The sequence below is a fragment of the Callithrix jacchus genome, chromosome 18 (assembly GCF_049354715.1).
Source record: "Callithrix jacchus isolate 240 chromosome 18, calJac240_pri, whole genome shotgun sequence".
Lineage (NCBI taxonomy): Eukaryota > Metazoa > Chordata > Mammalia > Primates > Cebidae > Callithrix > Callithrix jacchus.
This window is the reverse complement of record NC_133519.1, coordinates 50,356,213-50,379,814: the sequence shown is the minus strand read 5'-3', so window position 1 is coordinate 50,379,814 and position 23,602 is coordinate 50,356,213. Positions and strand designations below refer to the sequence as shown.

Genomic DNA, 23,602 nt, shown 5'->3' with positions numbered 1-23,602 from the left:
TTCTACACATTGAATGAGTCTCCTTTTTTAAGGGATCAGGCCTCATTTTGTTGCACAGGTTGGTCTCAAACTTCTGGCTTCAAGCAATCCTCCTACCTTGGCCTCCTAAAGTGCTGGGATTACAGGAGAGATCCATTGTGCCAACTAGTCTTTTAAAAGAATGTTTTGGAAAACTTGTAGAAAAGGGAAACAGCGATTCTGGGTACAAATTACAATAAGGCTAAAAAGCATTAAAATAAAAAAAAACTTAGAGGCAAAACACTTCGACACAAAAAAATAGGCACAATTTTTTTAAGACTTGTTATAACCTGGAGGTATATATAAAGAACAAGTTGCTAGCACAGAAAACAGTTAACACACTTATAAAATAGTACTTTCCTCCCTTTAAATATACAGATAAACAGCTGTAAAATTTAAAAATAGATTTCTCTTTCTTTCCCGAAGCCTAGAAATTCTCTCCAGAGAAGTAACTACTTAAGTGGCTGGACATGTTCTCTCCCATCACCCAACCTCTAAACAAACTAATTAAGGTAGATGTTGTATGTATTTTACAGCTGGGAAAATTAAACTTAAAAAAAAAAAAAAAGTTACTTGTCCCAGGTCACATGGCTAGTAAGCAGAACAGATCTGAGCCTTTCTGAATCCAAAGTTTATGCTTCCGAACTACTAATACCTCGTTACCTCTGATTTGAAGACTTCTCTTAACAAACTTTACTTACTCTCTGTACTCATTCTCTCTCTTCCCATAACTCAAATGTTCCTCTGTTGTGACCTTTTAACATTTTGTGCATACCTCTATCATGACTTAGTCCATTTATGCCACTATACCAAAATACCACAAACTGGGCAATTTGTAAATAATAGAAATGTATTTCTCGAGTTCTGAAGGCTGGGAAGTCCAAGATCAAGGCGCCTGCAGGTTTTGTGTCTGGTTAACAGGTTTTGTCTCTCTGATTCCAAAACAATGCCTTATTGCTGCATCCTCTGGAGAGGACAGTGTCTTCACATGGTGGAAGGTGGAAGAGCAAAAAAGGACCTAAGCTAGTTCCTGCCACGCCTTTTACAGGGCATTGATTAACTCATAAAGGCTATGACCTCATGACTTAATCACCTTCCAAAAGGTCCGACCTTCTTAATATCACACAGTGGGGATTAAGTTTCAACACATAAACTTTGAGAGGCATTCAGAGGCATAACACCTCCTTATACTATACAATATCTGCTTCCCCCAATCAGACTGCAAGGTAATTTACTTTGGGTCAGAAATTATTACTCCTCCAATGCCTAATACAGCCAGGTGCATAGGAGGTGCTTAATCACTAATATATTGACTAATTAAAACAAATCTATTTGCCTTAGAATCACTGATTCATGACCATTACATTGAGTAAAAACTGTTTTATCTGTTAAATGAATATGGCAAAAATAACTATCACAAAAAATTAAGAGAATAACACAATAATAATAATAATAAAACAGTCATGCATTCTACATACACTTCTTTTGGTTTTTTTCTTGGGACAGCATCTCGCTTTGTTGCCCAGGCTGGAGTGCAGTGGCGTGACCTCAGCTCACTGCAACCTCCACCTCCCAGTTCAAGTGATTCTTGTGCATCAGCCTCCGAAGTAGCTGGCATTATAGGCATGCACCACTACATCAGCTAATTTTTGTATTTTTAGTAGAGAAAAGGTTTCACCATGTTGGCCAGGCTGATCTTGAACTCCTGACCTCAAGTGATCAGCCTGCCTCGACCTCCCGAAACGCTGGGGTTACAGGTGTGAGTCACTGCACCTGTCCTCTACACAGACTTACTGAAAGCATAGCAAGTACCAAATAAAAAAACAGAAGTGAAGAAATATAAACAAGAGCACAAAGTCCCTGCCTTCATGGTGCTTGCAATCTAATGAAGGAGATTAATAATAAATACATCAAATTAAAAAATTATTAATACAATTATGTATTTAGCTACTTGTAATGTGTCTTTGTGTTTCTGTCTGTATTTTCAGCTCACTGGCAAAAACAAAGTGGGACTGATAACTGTTAAACTTAATTTTCTTTCAACACTTTTTATATAAGGATAAGTAAAGACCGAGCAACATGAATTCAGCAGCAAATTAAAAGTATTATATACCGTGACATAGTGGGATTTATTCTTGGAATGCAAAGATGGTTCAACATATGAAACAATCAATTTATTAATATTTAATAATATACCATACTAACAGATAAAGGGGAAAAAACCCTCATGATCATCTCAAATGAGGTAGGGAAAAAAAACTGACAAAATGTAATACCCTTTCATTAAAAAATTTAAAAACTGAACTAGGACTGGAAGGAAATGTCTTCCACATAATACAGATACATATGGAAAACCCACAGTTAACATCATACTCAGTGGTGAAAGACAAAAAGCTTTGCCTCTAAGATCAGGAATAAGACAAGGATTCCCACTTTCATCACATCTATTCAACACAGTATTAAAAGTTCTAGCCAGGGCAATTAGGCAAGAAAAACAGAAAGCATTCAAATTGGAAAGGAAGAGGTAAAATTATCTGTTTGCAGGTGACAAGATTTGTATGTTAAATAACCTAGAGATGACACCAAAGAAAGTTATATTAATAATAAACAAGTTTGGAAAAAATAATATAAAATCAACACACAAAAATTAGTTGTGTTTCTACACACTAACAACAGACAGTCCAAAAAGTAAATTAAGAAAACAATTCCACTTACAATAGCATTAAAAAGTATAAAGTAGGAATAAACTTAACCAAGGAAACAAAAGACTTGTACACCGAAACTATAAAATATTGCTGAAAGAATTAAAGACACGAACAAATGGAAAGACATTTGTGTTCATCGACTAGAAGAATATTAAGATTTCTATACTATCGGAAGTGACCTGCAGATTCAATGCAATCTCTACCTATCAAGACCCCATTTTTGCAGAAATGAAAAATTCATCCTAAAAGTTACATGAAATCTCAAAGGATCTCAAATATTTAACCAAACTCATCTTGAAAAAGATCAAAGTTTGAGGACTCAAACTTCTACAGTTCAAAACTTACTGCAAAGCAACAGTAAACAGAATAAAAAGAAGAGGCATAAAGACAGACATATAGATTAATGGAACAGAACACCCAGAAATAACCTCTCACATATATGGTCAACTAATTTTGACAAGGGTGTCCCAACCATTCAATAAGGACAGCCTTTTCAACAAATGGTGCTGGGGAAACAGGATCACCACACGCAAGAGAACAAAGTTGGACTATTACCTTAAACCATATAGAAATTTAACTCAAAAAGGATCAAAAGCCTAAACCTAAGAGTGAAAACTATAAAACTCTTAGAAGAAAACAGAGAGCAAAAGCTTCATGAAACTAAATTTGCTAGCACTGATGTAGCAGATATAAAACCAAAAGTACAGGCAACAAAAAAAGAAACAGATAAACTGGACTCCATCAAAATTTATAAACCTGTGTTCAAATGGTATTATCAACATAGTGAAAAGGCAACCAACAGAAAAGGAAAAAATATTTGCAAGTTACAAATGTAAAAAATTAATATCCAGACTATATAAAGAACTCCTACAACTCAACAATGACAAAACGCAAACCAGCCAATTGAAATATGGGCAAAGGACTTGATTAGGTAGTTCTCCAGAAATACAGATGGCTAGTGAGTGCATGAAAATACGGACATCACTAATGGTTAGGGAAAAGCGAATCAAATACCATGAGTTATCACTTCAAATACATCAGAATGGTTATTATCAAAATCTAGTAACAAAATAAAATCAGAAAATAACAAGTATAGAAGAGAACACAGAGAAATTGGAATTCACACATACAACTGGCAGGAACATAAAATGACACAGCTACTGTGAAAAGTGTATGATGATACTCCAAAAAATTAAAAAAGTACCATATGATCCAGCAATTCTGTTTGAGTATATATATCCCAAAAAACAGAAATCATGGTTTTTAACAGGTATTTTTATACCCAAGTTCATAGCAGCATTATTCACAATAGGCAAAAAGTAGTAACAACTCAAATGGCAACATCGACACATGAACAGATCAATTATATACATAAAATTGTGTATGTATGTGTGTGTATAATAATATACACACTCACCTCATACATATACAATTGTGTGTATATATACACATATGTGTACCTATGTGTATACACACACACACACACACACACACACACCTCTACATACATACACAATGGCTTGTCATTTAGCCTTAAAAAAGAATTGAATTCTAAAACATGCCACAACCTGGATGAACCCTGAAAACATTACACTACATGAAACAGGCTGGTCCAAGGAAAGAAAAAATTCTCTGTGGGTCTGTGAGAGTATTTCTGGATAAGATTAACATCTAAATAGGTAGACTGAGTAAAGCAGATCCATCCCCCTTCCTAATGTGGGTAGGCCTCATCAAGGTCAATGATGGCGTGAATATTACAACAGGGCAGAGTTGGAAGAAAATGCACTCTCAGCTTGCTGACACAGATCCTGAGACTTCTCAGGATCCATTACATGTGTGAGCCAATTCATTGTAACAATCTGTTTATATACACTATATGCATGCATGCATGTTTGTGTGTTAAACCACCAGTAAAATAAATACCAATAACTAATACACTAAATCTTATGTATGTGTGTGTGTGTATATACACATATATGTATATACACATATAAAGAGATTTATTTCCAGACTTAGATGAAAACAGATTCCACTGACTCTGTTTCTCTGGAGAACCCAGACTAATACAGCAATTCAAATTGGAATCAAAACAGAGAAAATGTGATATAGACCACAAAATCTTTAAAAAGGGTACTCCTGCATATTAGAAAAACTTTTTTCATTTATCTACTGATTAAAAAATGGCATCCATGTTAATGTAGTTGAAATATTTTATCACAGAACTGCAAAATTCCAAAGCATATGTATTACTCTCCGTTAATATTAAAGTGTATAATGATCTCATATCTTAGGGTGCAGATGAACGATTCTGTCATACGTCTCTCTGAGGTTTAATAAAAGCACTATGTTCATTTAAATCTGGCAGAATTATTTTTACAGTGGCAGAGAAACATGGATAAGGTAGATCCAGTACACATAATCATTTGTGTAGCATATGGGTCCAAACACTAAAAGAATGTACCAATGTAACCAGAAGTGTCAATCAGCATGAAGAAAATTGACCTGTAAGTCTTAAGATCTAGGTTCCAGCTTTGACTCGGCCATAAAGCGTGGAACTCTGAGAAAATCACTGCCTCTCATGGTCTTAGTTACTTCACCTATAAAGTGAGGAAAGTAAATTTTTAGATGCCCTCAAAGGTCTAATTCTGCTCTAAAGCTTCATTTTTCTAATGTATGTAATACCTTTTTTTCATTGGCAACAATGCCCTGCAGTACAACCTGGAATGTGCAACCAGCTGATTAAGTATGAAGACATAATCGAAAATGGGTTTCTTCAAAGGTAGAATGGTATACCATATCGATTTGCTCTTCTTTGGTCCATGTAAATTAAAACATATTCCCCTGCCCGGTTCCTTCTATCAAAGGGTATATGTTTGTAATCAGCTATTAATTTAGTTGTTTTGGGAATTACAGAATTACAGTTACTGGAATACAGATAGAGAAATAACAATATTGCAAGCTTTAAAAGAAAACATTTAATATGATTCAATAAACTGAGGAAGCTACACTGAAACTTAACCACCAGAAGCCCATAAACCCCCACAACACACACACACACACACACACACACACACACACACACACACACACATATCAAATAAGACAGTTAACTGAAATATTCTGGAACATTATAAATTCTGGAAATAGTAATAAATTCTGTGAAAAGTTAGAAAATGTATACAAAACTCAAAGGTGAGAGAAAAATAAACGAAAAATAAATACACAATATGTTCATTAGTAAATAATTAAGGATAAATGGAGGATACAAATAGAAATACTACATTTTTCTTTTTTTGGCTCAATAAAACTCAGAAGTTCTATTTTCTGTGAGACCATATCTTATTTAAAAGTTGGTGAAAATATAAGAAATGTATGAGAAATTAATAATAATAGAAAACCAAGTTCAACTGGAAAGACCAAAAGTATCAAAACACTGAAAATGGGTAAAACTATATGAATTTCATAACCATTTTTATATGAAAGGCAAAATATAAATAATACTTATTTTCAATTATTTTGTTACCTTTATAACAATCTATTTATCCATCAAGGCTATCAATTTCTTCAAAGAAAGGAACCTAATGATGCACCTCACATTCCCCTGTAGCTTGTATATAAAAAATGCCTAATATTTGCCAAAGATAAGCAAACCCCTTACAGAGCCTAAGAAGCTGGGGACCGGGCAGAGAATTAAACCCTAAAAGTCAAGCATTATGTCTTTGTCTGTAACCTATAACCTCTGCACGTCTCTTGTCTGCTTTGCAAAGTTTCTTTACACTGAAGTCCCTATTGCTAATCAGACCCTAACCAATCTCACTGAAGACGGCTACATGAATCAAGCAAGTTCAATGTTCCCTTCTTTCTTCAAAAAAGCCTTTTAGAAAAAAAAAATTATTTACTTACTTCCAATACTTGCTTTAGCTATCTATTTATTTGGCTTTTATTAGACAGAGTCCCACTCTGTCACCCAGGGTGGAATGCAGTGGCACGATCTCGGCTCACTGTAACTTCCGCCTCCTAGGTCCAAGTGATTCTCGTGCCTCAGCCTCCCAAACAGCTGGGATTACAGGCATGAACCACCACGTTTGGCTAATTTTTGTATTTTTAATGGAGACGGGGTTTCGCCATGTTGGCCATGCTGGTCTCGAACTCCCAATCTCAGGTGATCCGCCTGCCTTGGCCTTCCGAAGGGCTGGGATTACAGGCGTGAGCCACCATGCTCGGCTCCCAACAGTTGCTTTCTATTCTTATCTGCTACAGCTATTAAAATATTTTCTGATACTAATAAATTATATTTGGGTAACTATGCTTCTGTGCAAAGTTTCAATAGAATTTTAAGTTTCAATAGTTTACATGTACTTGAATTTATACATTGTTAATACTTTAAATAAATTAATAGTGTTTATTTTTAAATACCAACAATATGCTGGGTTTGCAAAGAGTGGAGAGTAAGCTGCCTGAAATAATTTATTCCAAGATATATAATTTGCATGGAACAAGTATTTATATAAGAAATACTTTACACTGACCCAACTACCTGAAATGAAATGCAGAGGTAATATAACCAGCCTACACATATAATTTAAAAATTAATAAACTAATGCAAATAAAACTTCTAAAGAGATTTATGATAGAGGCCAGGTGCAGTGGCTCAGGCCTTTAATTCTAGCACGGTGGGAGGCTGACGCAGGCAGATCACTTGAGGTCAGGAGTTTGAGACCAGCCTACAACATGACAAAACCTCGTTTCTAATGAAAATACAAAAATTAGCCAGGTGTGGTAGCACATGCCTGTAATCCCAGCTACTCACGACACTGACGAAGCACAATAGTTTGAACCTAGGAGGTGGAAGTGGAAGTTGTAGTGAGCTGAGATCACACCACTGCACTCCAGCCTGGCAACAGAGCAAGACTGTATCAAAAAAAAAAAAGAGAGAGAGAGAGAGAAAGGGACTTATGATAAAAATGTGCATTTCAGTATGTAAGTCTCAGACAGGATTATACCAGAAGACATACTAACCAGATGCTATTCCTATACACAAAGTCATACAGAATGTAACAATAACAAATGCCCACAGACTGGTATATTATATTGGTGACTCAAATGCCAAGAACGTAATTTTGATTTTTTGAAATGGTGAACCCTTGGAATGCTTAAAACAAAGCAAAGTACAAGCTTCCCTCATTGTACACTGTAGTTACATGTCTAGAAACATCCAGGGCATGTTAAAACTGAACAAAATATACTTTATGTTCCAATTATGTTTTAAATTTACTTAATTATAAAAAAGTGTTTCACCTACAAATATACCCAACGAAACACTCAGAAGTCCTGCAGAATACAGAGCTAGCCTTTGTTGTTTACAAAGACTGTCCCACCTACCACTGGATCACTACCTGCACTGGTCCTGAAATGCCCTTAAAAATCATCCTGTTAACTGAAAACACCCTCACAAACTGCTGGAACACCTCCTAGAAAGCAGTACTACCCCTAGCACTGCCCCCTTGAGAACCACAGCTCTAAGAGTATTATTTCTGACTGAAACAGCTGTGCTACAGCAAAATCAAGGAATATACAAGCATAATAAAGTATATGCCAAATAACTGCTGATTGTAAATGCTCACTGTTAATAGTTTGCATGAATTAAAACAGATAAAGGTGTCTATAATTAGTTCTGAAAGAGACACTTAAATTTAGCTTTGTTTTCAAGTCAAAAGAAATTCTTAAACAACATGCATATCTGCAGCACAACTTGATGAAAACTGAAGGAGAAAAATAAGGCAGGCAAACACTGACACTTGTGGTCATTCTGAGATTGCTTATTTGCAATCAGGCTAATTCCTGCTTTGAGAGTTCAAGGTAAGTAAAGCTGGTTCATAAATCATCTATTGACTTAGAGGAAAATTACAAGCTTTTAATAAACATTTTACCTTCCTTCAAAAAGGGGAAACTACCTACACTAACATTAAATAACCAAAAACAAGCCATTTGGCCAAATCCTTTATGTAATGAAAAAGACTGCATCTGATTTTAAATAAAAACAGTCAACAGAAATAAATTCCAGGAAAACATCGTGCAAACTTTTCTAGTCATCTCAATAAAACTAAAATGGTCTCTAAATAACTGTGTCAAGTGACAGTTTTCAGAGTAGTATAGTGAAAATTATACCTAATCTAAAACATTAAGATTTTTGTCCAGCATTGGGAAAAATAGCTGGTACTTCTAGTAAGCCCCAGCTGAAATAAATTCCTTGAATTCAGGGACCAGCCACTCATAATAAAGCACAAACAGAAATGGAGACCAATATAGGAAGACCAGATTCATGTCTCCCTTCTAATGTCACTCGAGGATATCTGCTCATTCCAATTAAATGAAAACCATCCACCCGGGTTGAAGTGCCCTCCCCCAAGGACATATAGTTGAATGTATAGGCATAGATAAATAGATGATGTAATTCCATGAGTTACCATTTAGTAGCCACTTAAACAGATTTACATATGACTCAACATGCAATAATCATTCAAAACCATTAACTACATGAATACAAAAATAATTATTTCTACATCCAGTAAAAACTGAGAATTAGGAGGCATTACAACTCCTGTCTTTAAATTTTGACTCCTTTAGGTCTATAATGACATGGCCAGGAAAATACTAAAACTGGACTGGACAGCTCTGGCCATGATGCACATAGTACCTATTTCTTCATCACGGATGCATTACAAGATTAAAAATAGACTTATGCAAGTGATAATTACAAACCATTTATAACTATAACACTTAACAAAACAGCTGCCAATTTGCTGAGTCTGACAAAGAAACCTGTCACACTTACTGAGTTAGTTTAACCATAGAATTCAGATGTTAAAAGAAACTAGACTAAAGGAAGAACTTCTACAAACTCTCCTGTCATAATTTTACTTTCTCTTGACTGGAAACATGTAGGTTGCCAGAAAAAGTTACCAAAGTAACTTTAATCTCACATCTGCCTTGTTTTTCTGTTCTTTACGTAAAGTTCTTAAGCAGGTTAACTTAAACTTAAAAAACAGGTTGGCTGGGCACTGTGGCTCATATCTGTAATCCTAACACTTTGGGAGGCTGAGGCAGGCAGATTACCTTGAGGTCAGGAGTTTGAGACCAGCCTGGATAACAGTAAAACGTCATCTCTACTAAAAATACAAAACTTAGCCGGGTGTGGTAGCACCTGTCTGTAACCCCAGGTGCTTGGGAGGCTGAGGCACAAGAATCTCTTGAATCTGTGAGACAAGATTGTGCCACTGCACTCCTGAGCAACAGAGTGAAACTTCGTCTCTAAAAAAAAAAAAAAGAAGAAGAAGAAGAAGAAGAAGAAGAAGGAGAAGAAGAAGAAGAAGAAGAAGGAGGAGGAGGAGGAGGAGGAGGAGGAGGAGGAGGAGGAGGAGGAGGAGGAGGAGGAGGAGGAGGAGGAGGAGACAGGTTGCAGGTGTACTTTAAAGTTTGAAGTAAATTCCAGTTAAGTACACAGGCACCTTTTGTTAGTAATATTTAGAAGTTTCTTGCTGTTTAAATACTTGCCCCTTAACAAGCATGTACGGGGGGTGGGGGTAACCCAGTGGAAACTCAGGGACTCAACTCAATAATGTAGAGAAGCACTAATGAGTAGGTTAACCATAAGGCTCTCTTAATAATCAAGATGTATAATAATCCAGGGAGACATCAAAAAAATACAATCAAAAGAACTGGCCAAAAAAAAATAAAATTGTTTAGTCCTTCCCTGGAGAAAGAGGTAGGGAATGTCTCCAAATCAACTTTGCATCACCTACACTTAATAAGCTATGCCTAAACACAAATGTTGTACATAGTAGTTAACCAATAAATGAATGTTTTGTATTTTCCCTTTTTCAACAGATAAAATGTATCTGTTGAAAAAGGGAAAATATAAAACATTCATTTATTATTCTATTAATGATTGCTGGGTATGCTGTGCCAGTGTTAGAAAAAAAATTCCACAATTTCTCTAGCAGATCCGTGTAATGTAAGAACAGAGAATAATGGTAGTAATTGATTGATTAAAAAACACACACACAGAATAAGAATTTAGATAATCCTTCTTCAATTCCCAGCTTGGCCTCTTTTCTTATTAGTATTTAACTGATATCTGGACTAATTATTTTGCAACTCTAGGCACTGGTTCCTCATCTTTTAAGTGGGTATTACAATAATAAAATAACAAAATTTGCAATAACAGCTCAAGTAAGCTTAGCACACAATCTGATTTTGAGCAAACACTCCATAAATGGTCACTGTGGCTAGCTTCATAGTCAAGTCCTATATAAGGAATCCGATAAATAAATACTGATCTACAAAAATGAACCTGTACTTCTTGAAAATAAGTTATCTTAAGTAGGTTCTGTTATCTAGTCAAGGAATTTTTTAAAACGTAGTGAGAATGGTAGTATGGATGGATACATACTACGAAAAACTTGGGTTTTAGTCCTCTCCTTCAAACTTAACTAGGAGAAGTCAAAGCTCAGCCTAGGCTTTGGTTTCCTATCTATAAAATTCTTTTTTTTTCCTTTAACATTCCTTCTAATATTTCTAATACAGTGGGGGTTCTTAAAACTACAAAGTACATTTCATCAGCAAAGCTCAAAAATATGTGGACAAAAATTTTTTAAATATCAGAGAAAATAGAAATCTATATTCATTTGAAATTGCAGATATTAATGGGGGAGGCAGGTAAGATGAAGAGTATGTAACTGTAAACATTTAGCTTAAGCTCCCAAACTGTAACTTTCTAGGACTGGATTACTGTCCCTGTAGTCTCAGAGGAAAAACTGATAATAAAGCCTATTTAGAACAAAAAAAATAAAAAATAAAACAAACCTTCCTCACTGCTCGGCAGTAATAAAAGAAGAAAGGTGCCAGCCCCAGAAACATCTCAGTGAGTATGCAGTACTTATAAAATCTGCTTCATGGCAAGTTATTAAATCTTCCTGAAACATTAGAATAAGTAATTAGTAAAACTTAATTACCCCCAAGAAGATCCTGCACAAGTGTGCTATATCTATTATATATCATTTCATTGAATTCTATGATACATGTAATTTAAAAAAAAAAAAAACAACAAGTAAATGCCAACATTAAAAAGTCATTTAAAATAAAGTTTTCTGCCATCAAGAACACCAAAAACCACATAAGAGAAAAAAAAAAAAAGGGCTGTATCACATCATGCATTAGTAAAGTAATCCATGACAGCTTATTTATATAAACCCAGAAAACTCAGTGGGGTGGGCAAAAAAGGGGAGGAGATCTAAGTTACAAAGATATATGGTTTCAATAGAAACCATAGGTCTTAACTAGATATTAGTAAAATCAAGAGCAATTTGAAGGCAGGAAAAAAAAACTTTAAGAGGAGAATGCACTGAAGGGGTTAAATTATACCAACTTACATAGAAAAGCTTATACGGCTTAAACCCTATAGAAACATGTAAGAAACACGAAGCCAACATCTAACACAGAAAACATTTAGAAAGCCTGTACTTAAGAATAAAGTTTAAAAAAGGAAATAAGCTGAAAAAAATAAAATCATAACCATTCATTTCATAATCATCACATTTTCATATTATTCACTCATTACTACACTTGCATTGAACATATATAATTTATCATGTAAAAGCAAAATCTCTAAGCTTCTCCCTACCTTAGGATTTTAGTCAAAATGAATGCAAACAATCACGTGGGATTCAGCCAAGCAGTGACGTTAAATTCTGCTCTGTCACAGAGAGCATCTGTCAAGCCCACATTTAAACTGCTGCCTGCCTGTGCAGCAGCTGAGGAACCGTGCATTTCATACTATAGACTAAAACCCCATTAAAACTGCTCAAAATCCTTCCTGCAGCTGCCAGGCAACAGCGAAAGAAGAGAGGTAAATCCTATTCTTTTCCAACACAACTGAAGCACTATATTTTAGCTCTGGCTGCTTTACACTGCAGCTCAGCGTTATTACTAGAAATATGGATACTGAGACGAGAACACAGCACTGCATTGTCCAGCCAGGAAAACAGCAGATGTAGAAAGCTTCAATGCATCAACTGTCGGGAAGAGTCAACAGTGCTACAAGCAGAACGGACAACTATAGCCCTTTTGTTTAACGAAAGAGAGAGAAAATGAAAGAAAGGGAAAATTTCAGAAGACTAGGACCCATATGAAGAAGGAGGGTAACTCGAAGACGAGAAGACAGATGGACACTTTGGATACTGTGAAAAGCAATCGCAGGAGGCAGACTGTTGGGGGATGTGCGCATGTTCGATAGCATCTTTTTTGCTGAAGTGATGGCGTGCCAAAAGTATTTTCAGTGGGTATAATCCTCTCCACATAAATGGCCTGACCAAGGAAGGTATGTTAATATCTTGTGTATGGTAGTCATTTAAATGTGTTACCTTTTTATAGCCCTGGAGGCACTAATACCTGATAAGCAAGTTCATCCAGTTCACTGCCCTTGAAACTATGAAAGGGTTTCTTAATATATGATTTTAAAATTTGTCATTGTTTAGAAGACAAGCTGTCACTGCTTTATTCAGCTAAATATGTAGCGTGGAATAATTCTGGGTTACAGACATCAGAGGGAAAAGGCAAATAAGATGTGTTTAAAGGATTCCTTAAGAAATAGAACTTAAATAAAAAAATATGTAGCCCTTCACGGAAAACACAGCAATATCCTACCAAATTAGGTCATACTGAATCCTTATCTAGTAAATTAAATGCTCTCTTTAAAATGGCTATCAAAAGAGACAATGCAGTGAAATTACACTAAATAGTAGCCAGGATAACCTTAAGAGCTTTTTTTTCAAAGTCCTTTAAAACAAAATCTTAATATATAACAGCTTTTAGTAACAAAATCTTCCCTCCAACATCTCCCTAAATGAAGATAATCAACACAGACAAAGAGAATATCCAACAAATTTTAAGTATTACCAAGCTACAAGAAGATACTAAAAGGAAAGCATTAGCATAAGACCACATAAGGAAGTGTGAGTTTATGCATAACACCACAATAGAGTCTGGTGTTATTACAGTGTCCATGAATAGAACTTTAAACAAAGAGACATCAATGGTTGTTTTAAAAATTCACTATTTGAAATAGTGAGCTTGTATTTTATGTAAAAGACTAATTCCAAATGATCAAATATAAGGTTGTTGCTGATGATCATTTTAAAAGTGAAAATCAAAAACATAATATGAAAATACTGATATAAAAATATCCACAAACAGCAATACAAGGTCAAAAAATTAAATATAAACGTAGCTAATATGCTTCCAGGCTATGTAAATATGTAATAATGAACTACTGCCACTATATGTGAGTACAGGGCACAGAAAAATCAAATAAACTATTCCAGCAACAATGATAGTTAGAATAGCAACTTAGGGTTCAAGAATTCAAAGATATTTCTAAAATTTTACAAAATCAAAGATCCTGATTTCTCCTGAATTTTATTCTACAACTCAGTAATTATCTAATAATAACAAAAGGCAAACATTTAAAAAAATATGTAAGTACTGCATTCCAAAATGAAGATTAAACAAGTTTACCAGACAAACATCACTCTCAACGATGAATTTTTATCCTAATAAAAGACTAATATCAAATAGTACTAAAAAAATATTGTTGTAAAAATTTCAAGTCCCTCTTGGTACCTTTATCTCTCAATATTAAAGTCACCAATTAAGTGGTTTTATAACCTATACATCTCAAAATAAGTTTTTCTGTTAAACCATCACCATTTAAATCTAGGACTATTCCAATAGACTAATGATATCAACACTTTTAAAAGCCAAATGATAAAAACTGTGTGTGTGTGTGTGTGTGTGTACTGAACAGCATTTTACAGTAACATTCTCCCCATTAACTTCATCCATAAAATGTAAATACACATTAATAACATATAGATACTATCAAAAAAGAAGAGATAAACCAAAGCTATTTTTCTTCTAAAAATGTAAAAGTGCAAAACTATTTTGCATACTATAGAGCTTTCCTGTCTTACACTCTCTTTTTAAGAATTAAAATACAACAGGCAATAACTGGAGAATAATTTTATCATTTAATAAAAAGGAGGCATGGTTATTTTTATTCTTTTTAACAAAAAATTTTATAAGACCTGAGAAACTTTTAATAAGAAATTTTTTTAAGGCTAGACAAATGCACTTCATTTCTAGTTATATATAGATTTAATAACTCAATAGCTGAATATCTACAAACATACAAATGCCACGAGGTCTAAATTAAGATGCACCTCTATCACACATTGTTATAAAATCTTATTAAGACTAAAACTATGTATTTATGCTAGATTACAGTATGCAATAATTTGCTGTTTTCTGTAATACTAAAATACTTTGGAGACATCACATCAGGTACATTCTTAAAAAAATAAAATAAATTATGATTATTTTCCATCATTCATTTACTCAGTTCTTTACTCAAATATCCATTCAAACATCTGCCATTGTTTACTCCTTCTTAAACCATAAATTTACACTTTAAAAAAAATCTAAATGATTGGACTTCAACCAGATTCCAAGTGTTATTTTATCAGCAGAAAATAGATACACTTGATTTACCTTTTTAATACTTAAAACAGATTATCAAATAAATTTTAAAAGCAACTTTTGTTTCTTTTAAATTCACATATATAACCCTTATATTTACCGGTGTCTTTATGAAGTGTAGGGGGAGAGTCACTCCTATTTACCAAATATGTCATTTGGAAATAAAAGCTTCAAAATAGTTCCCTGGTCTAAAAAGAAGAGTCAACTATTCACAAGTACAAGAAGGAAAACACTGTGTTTCTAAAACAGAATGCTCAGCTGTATTCTTTCCAGCTTAGCTCACAGCAGAACTATGTTTTGTTGGTACAGTGTATAGCCTTGGTTTTCATTATAGTAATGCTGAGTTTAAATTCACGTAAATAAATTCTAACATAGCAAACTCAATTATTTGCTTTTAAAATTCCAAACTTAAAAATGTTGTTCGTATCTTTCAAAATGCTTAAATAATTTTTTTACATTTTAGAAATATTATAACTTCTAAAAGTACTCTATGTAATTTCAGAAACTGGAAATTTTCAAATGCTGGTCCTATACGGTTAGACCTTCGATATTTGTTCAAATTCCCAACTACTTGCTCCTCCTAGTGGCTGTTTCTATAATAGTACTTTCATTCATTTATGCCTAACACTTTCAATCACTATTTTCAAAGTACTTAATATTATGTATGTGAATTTTACTTTATAACTATTCAATTACATGCAAATTTCCATGTAAATTCTACTTCCTAAAGGTAATTAAGTTTATGCCAAGGTTAGACAAATTACTAACCGTGAGTATCTCAATATTACAGGCTAAATACATACATGTATTTATGTATACACTGTAATTTAAAATAAATTCTCCTGTATTAAAACTTTTCAATTGATTTCTTTTGTTTAAAGAAATCATTTTCCTAATAAAAAGTTGGAAAAATTAAAGTTACATATTCATCACGCCTTCTTGCCGAAAGTTTTATCCTCCTTTAAACTACAGCTCTTTGCCCATCTCTACTCCCTCAATATATTAGTCCCCCAAAACTAAAAACAACAGAAACACTAAGAACAAACATGAACAAATCTGTGTGATGCACTGAAAACCTTGTTGCAAGATACATAACCGGTTCTTAATATATGGCATTATGAACCTCACATATTGCCATCTCATAACCGTTTAAAATATAGGACCCTAACTGTGCTATCACAAGTTCTAAAAATTTAAGAAATTCTCTGCTTGTAAATTCAGAATAAAGTACAACTCAAGAATATTTAAAAATATATTATGTGAAATTCAGAATTTTAAATAGTTTCAAAGTAGCTCTTTTAATTCTAACATGGAGACTCAAGCAAGATGCGTTACAGTGTTCTGCCAAAGCCACTGATAAAGACAATTACATGCTATGTTTTAAAATTAATCTTAAGTCTAAGAACAATTACATCATGAATACTTCATATATACAATGAAAAGTTAAAATTAAAAAATACTTGGAAGTGTTAATCATTTATTACTGCCTAAAAATCCTACACTGAAGTTATTGGATGCTGAAAATTAATTTTGACAGGTGCATCTTCTCACTGACTTTCTCAACACAGTAGGGGCCAATGGAAACATGCCAAGCAGTGTACTGTGACTAACAGAACTCTGCCATAATCAACCTTGCACCGTCTGTCCCATAACTGACACATGACCATTTTACAAAAAAGGCCTCTGACTGTGCACCATACCACCAATAGTATGTCAAATCAATTTTAATTAATGCCAATACATTTTCCGTCTGCTCTCAAGGCCTTTTTACACAATCTTTCCCAGAAATCTAGTAACATTTTTTTCTACTACATGCAACTTTTAAATCTTCAACTTGAGTCAAAAGTACAAATGACTAGTGTACCAAGACAATTAAATTAATCCATTACTTTATCTCTTTAAAATGTTCACTGTGCAACAAAGGTATATTTTTATATAAATCAATCTTGTTCTCAGTTATGCTGCCAAGGGGAAATAAATTATAAGCTTTGTTCCTGGGTTATATATTTAGAACCTAAGACAGTCCTATGTGCCCTGAATATATTAGTATCCAAAGTCCCTTTCAGGCAGTTTTGTAAACTTTTGTGCTTCATTTTTATAGAATGACTGCAAGAGACACAATGTGACTCAATTGGAAAATGATTGCCAAAGAAAAATATTAAGGAGAAGAGCACATTTTTGGTCACCAATCTCTCATATCCCACCACTGGACATTTACAACATGCTTCAGTGGAGGAGAAGACACTGCTGCTTTGCAAAGATGACCTGGAATGCAAAGAGGTCTCTGTTCCGCACTCATCTTATTGGAGTACTTTCTCTAGTATTTCTTTTTGCTATGTTTTTGTTTTTCAATCATCATGACTGGCTGCCAGGCAGAGCTGGATTCAAAGAAAACCCTGTGACATACACTTTCCGAGGATTTCGGTCAACAAAAAGTGAGACAAACCACAGCTCCCTTCGGAACATTTGGAAAGAAACAGTCCCTCAAACTCTGAGGCCTCAAACAGCAACCAACTCTAATAACACAGACCTGTCACCACAGGGAGTTACAGGCCTGGAGAATACACTTGGTGCCAATGGAAGTATTTACAATGAAAAAGGTACTGGACATCCAAATTCTTACCATTTCAAATATATTATTAATGAGCCTGAAAAATGCCAAGAGAAAAGCCCTTTTTTAATACTACTAATAGCTGCAGAGCCTGGACAAATAGAAGCTAGAAGAGCTATTCGGCAAACTTGGGGCAATGAAAGTCTAGCACCTGGTATTCAAATCACAAGAATATTTTTGTTGGGCTTAAGTATTAAGCCAAATGGCTACCTTCAACGTGCAATTCTGGAAGAAAGCAGACAATATCATGATATAATTCAACAGGAATACTTAGATACGTACTATAATTTGACCACTAAAACACTAATGGGCATGAATTGGGTCGCAACATACTGTCCACATATTCCGTATGTTATGAAAACTGACAGTGACATGTTTGTCAACACTGAATATTTAATACATAAGTTACTGAAGCCAGATCTGCCTCCAAGACGTAACTACTTTACTGGTTACCTAATGCGAGGATATGCACCCAATCGAAACAAAGATAGCAAGTGGTACATGCCACCAGACCTCTACCCAAGTGAGCGTTATCCTGTCTTCTGTTCTGGAACTGGTTATGTTTTTTCTGGAGATCTGGCAGAAAAGATTTTTAAAGTTTCTTTAGGTATCCGCCGTTTGCACTTGGAAGATGTGTATGTAGGGATCTGTCTGGCCAAGTTGAGAATCGATCCTGTGCCCCCCCCCAATGAGTTTGTGTTCAATCACTGGCGAGTTTCTTATTCAAGCTGTAAATACAGTCACCTAATTACCTCTCATCAGTTCCAGCCTAGTGAACTGATAAAATACTGGAACCATTTACAACAAAATAAGCACAATGCCTGTGCCAATGCAGCAAAAGAAAAGGCAGGCCGGTATCGCCACCGTAAACTACACTAGAAAAGACCATTTTTTTTCAGATGTGCAATTTGTAAATATTGCTAAAAGCATGTATAGTTAAAACTGATTACATCCATAGGACAAGTTTTAGTTAAAACTCATCACATAAAGAAATTCAGAAAGTATTTTTTTAATTTCTAAAGAAGGTAATTCTGAAAACTATAATATTATATAACAAAAGGTTTCCCAAAAGAATCTATTTAAAAAACTGTGTAAGAGGATTCTGTGTATTAACATGCAATAACAAGCATGCATAAATCAGTGGTTTAAGTCTTCTGTTAGGGCCAATAAAATGTATCTGCATATATTTTCCACATAAATTTTAATTCAAGAAATGAAGCCTGTCAAAAGATCCTTCATTTTAGATCTAGCTTTTCATTTTAATATATAATTAAATGTAAATAAAACATCACTATCAATTTTAAGGAAACTGTAATTGTGCAAAGGACAAATCTTTTGACCTTTTTTAGGGTTCTAAATGCAATAAGATTTAGTTGAGTTATTCTACAAACACATTATAAAATTCAGATGTTTCATCAACGCAGTTCTCATGAAAGTATTTACTTTTTAAAAATAATTGAGATCTTCTTTTAAATTTCTTTTATTAATACATATATCGGGGAAAATTATTTTGACATGACATGATAAAATGTGAAAAATTAACGTGTCTCAGGCTCAAGTTTTTATAGTTATTAAATGTTTCAAAACAGATAAGTTTTGTTTCCTCACTGGTGTTAAGAACCAAACTATTTCAATGAGTTATTCGATTAGACCCATTACTGCACTCTTAAACAGTACCACCATTTAATTTCATGTATATCTGACTCGAATATATCTGTAAAAGTAACTGAAGCAAAAGTAATTACTTAAAGGCACAAATCGGATGTACTGTTGAAAAAAGCTAAAGAGCGCAGGTACCGTTTCATTCAGTACATTTTTAAGACACATGTCTGCTAAAATGCAACATATGGGAAGTTTATTTCCTGACAGCAGGTATACACATGCCAATACTTAATCATTTCATGGCACCTATTTCTTTCTTGGAGTGCCAAGTTTACAAACCTGCAGTTTTTAATTTGGTAGATGACAAATATTCTGCATCACCAATTAAAAACCTTCTTGGGAGGGATGGGGAAAACTACAAATGTTTGACAAACACAATTTAGGATGAACAATGTATACAATGCACTTTTATCAAGTTTTTAATAATAAAGGAAAAGAAAAAACTTTACTGAGTATTATGATACAAGTATTTTCACAGTAATTTTGTTGGACTCTATCATGAATTTTAAAATCAAGAAATAACTAACCTACTAACTTTAAAAGAGTGTTTTTATTCCATACAAGTATGTAAATTTGTCAATCTTAATTTAGTCAGAATGTTTCTTAATTCTAATAATCATTTTTTACCCCGATTCTATTATTAAAGGATAAATCACAGAAAGACAATTATAACATCTGTGAAACTTGAAAACACAAAAAGCGTTTAAGTACTTATCTCTATTTCAAATCAGTAGCCTAAGCGTTCTATTGTAAATCAAGTGATTCTGAAAGCTGATCTGTGTAACATGCCCCAGAGCTTTTGGTTTAAGTCTGTTTTTCACTTATTCTATATGACTACAGAAACACCAGAATTATTAAATAGAAGTCACACACAAGAGGATAATACCAAATTAGATCAGTAAGTCTGACAAAAGACAAAAGGATTCCTTCCCTCGGTGTTGAACAATGCTCTCTGATTTATGCTTCAAAAGTTTAAAAAAAAAAAAAAGAGTATGTGTGGATGTATACATAGAGAACTCGAGTGCTATTTGTCCAAATTATTACTACAGTGCAGGATCTTTAAAAGACAGTAATTTTCAGCTGGAAAAAGTTTCTTTTTTTTTTTTTAAATGACTGGAAAAACAGATTTCTTCACAGACATCTAAATTGTTCCTATCTCAAGCTTCAATTTAAAATCTATAAAATCTATACAAATTTCTCTATTTTTAAAATTATCTTGAAAAATAGTTATCTGACATTAGACACTGTGAGTCCTCAAAGGGGACTGGACCAAATAGTAAAGTGTCTCTGTACTGTTGAAAATCCTTACTTTAAAATAAATATTCTACTATTAATTTACTTTTGACTTTCCCACAATATTTAAGTCTTTTTTTTAAGCAAAATAAGCTGACAGTGTATTAAACATTTCACCACTTGTTAATTGTGCCTTTTTCATCCCAATACTATGTGATTTTTGGATACATAAAAATATAATTTTAAATGACACCGTTGCTTTTGGTCAAAGGGTATGGAAACCATGAAATCTTTATGTTCAAAGTGTTAATCGGTACTTCAGAAGATGAAAACACAATAACTTTCAATACTTGTTTATTCTGATCAAGTATATAAGTGCTGAAATTCTAACTCAACCAAATAATTGAGATTTCTCCCCCACTTCTTTGTATACAGCATAATTACATATAATCGCAAGTGAAATTTTATTAATATTCTATTTCTAGCAAATTCTACAAAAATAGTATCATTAATAACAGCAGTGGAAACTATTTGCTGACTGTACAAGCAGTATGTTTGGTACTGTGTTAAAGCACTTGACATACATGATCTCATACAATCCTTATGAACAACACTAACATAGCAAAGACTCATGTAAGAGGTTAAATACCTAAGTTCACACAGCTAGTCAAGCAGCAGGTTTCCATTTCAAGGATCATGTTCTTAATCATTACACTGTTCTGCTGTTATTTGACATGACAAACATGACAGCTGATTAAAAAGAAGTCAAGGGCTGAGCAAAACTGGTCTGTCCCTTTATATTCCCATTCTCTGCTTGTTCTTCATCCTTCGCCAGGCCTCCAGGCTTCATACTGTTTTCACACACTGGAGGGGCACCTGATATTAAGAGCAATAAAGACAAGAGAAAAGAAAGTATATCTGATCCCCAAGTTGTTTTCCCTTCTTTTCAGTTGCTGTTTAACGTGACAAGAATCTTTGAAAAGCATCTGCACTGGCCAGGCGCAGCGGTGGCCGACGCCTACAATCCCTGCACTTTGGGCGGGTGGATCACAAGGTCAAGAGATCAAGACCATCACGGTCAACATGGTGAAACCCCGTCTCTACTAAAAATACAAAAATTAGCTGAGCATGGTGACACGCACCTATAGTCCCAGCTACTCGGGAGGCTGAGGCAGGAGAATTACTTGAACCCAGGAGGTGGAGGCTGTGGTGAACGGAGATCGCACCATTGTACTCCAGCCTAGGTAACAAGAGCAAAACTCCCACTTGGGGGCGGGGGGGGGGGGGAGAAAGAAAGAAAAGCATCCGCATTACTGCTTATCTCTGGCATCTTTGGGCCCTGAGGCACAACTGTAAACAGCAGGCAGGTGGCACTCAGACGTTAAAAAATATGCTTATTTTTAAAGCACAATTGATAATTTTTAATAGATAAAAGTAGTGCTGCATTCACCCATGCCACTGTTTAGTCACCTATCATTTTGTCATGAGAAGGTAAAACCAGTTTCTCCAGTCTATTTAGGTAAACTTTCTTTTTCCGTTTTTTACTGTTTAACTAGGAAATTTCACTATGAGATTAACATAGCTTTAAAAAGCAGAAAAAAAATTCCTGTTGACATACATTGCTATCTCCAAGAATTTCAATATGTCATTTATATATTACTCCCAGAAGGCAGATGATGTATGTATATTACATACTAAAATGGGACAGAAAATCTACTACCACCAAATTTTCCAGTAATAAAATTGTTTGCTGCTCCCATGATGATTCTTTAATGCTCTGTAAGGCCATGTCCTCTGTCTGCTATGCCACCTGAACAAATGCTGGGCAAATGAATCCAAGAACATCTTCTCATAAAGAGAAAGGGCTAAAGATTTTGTGTCTGTTCATAAGGTAACCACAGCCAAGCCTCAAAAAGCAAAACAGTTCTTGTGTATACAACATAATGGAGTTGAGACTATGTTGCAACAAATGCCTTATTACTGGGAAAAGATCAGGGAAACAGGGTTTAGGGGACTATGTTCTTATGGTCACACCACCAGGAAGAAGGGCCAACAGTCTCAAAAGTAACCACAAAACTGAATGCCTGGGCCTGATACAATGTAACATGTTGTCTGAGCCTAGAAATTAATGAACAAAGAAAACTATCCCACTGTTTCAAATTTGCTTAACATATAAAATTTGTTTTAAAAATGTGTTTAAATTGTATTCCTTTGTCAGAGGTCTGTTTGTCTTCTGACAGGGTTAATGGGGGGGGGGGGGGAGGAGGGAACTACAATCTTCTTCCCAAGAGATTCATGCAAGAGAGAAGAGAATGACTCCTATATACTTCAGAGAGAAAGCAAATAACTGGGCAAAAAAAAAAAAACAAAAAAAAACACGTAAACTTGATTTTACAAAAGTAAAACAAGTTTTAATCAAAGGTCATAAGCAAAACCTCTAATGTAAAGTACAATCATACCTCAGTATCTGTGGGGGTTTCGCTCCAGGACTCTCCACAGACACCAAAGTCCACAGATGCTCAAGTCCCTTACATAAAATGGCATACTGTCTGCATATAAAATATGCACATCCTCCTGCATATTTTAAGTCATCTCTAGATTACCTATGATACCTAACATGATCTAAATGCTACATAAATAGTTGTTATGCTATATTATTTAAGAAAAAATAACACACAAAAGTCTGTACTATTTACAGGCACTCTAGGGTTTTTTTGTTTGTTTTTTTGTTTTTTAATATTTCTGATTGGCAGTTGGTTAAATCTACGGATGTGGAATC

At 34.4% G+C, this 23,602-nt stretch overlaps 2 protein-coding genes across 4 annotated transcripts in view; one reads left to right on the top strand and one right to left on the bottom strand.

Annotated features, from left to right (window-relative positions):
* CDC73 (cell division cycle 73) overlaps nucleotides 1–23,602 on the bottom strand; it is a 117,132-nt gene that overhangs the window by 43,946 nt on the left and 49,584 nt on the right. The gene's annotated exons all lie outside the window — the stretch shown is intronic.
* Nucleotides 12,505–21,738, top strand: B3GALT2 (beta-1,3-galactosyltransferase 2). The gene is made up of 2 exons (XM_002760460.7): nucleotides 12,505–13,101; nucleotides 17,419–21,738. Exon 2 carries the CDS (start codon nucleotides 17,539–17,541, stop codon nucleotides 18,805–18,807), a length of 1,269 nt encoding a protein of 422 aa, XP_002760506.1. The 5' UTR covers nucleotides 12,505–13,101; nucleotides 17,419–17,538; the 3' UTR covers nucleotides 18,808–21,738.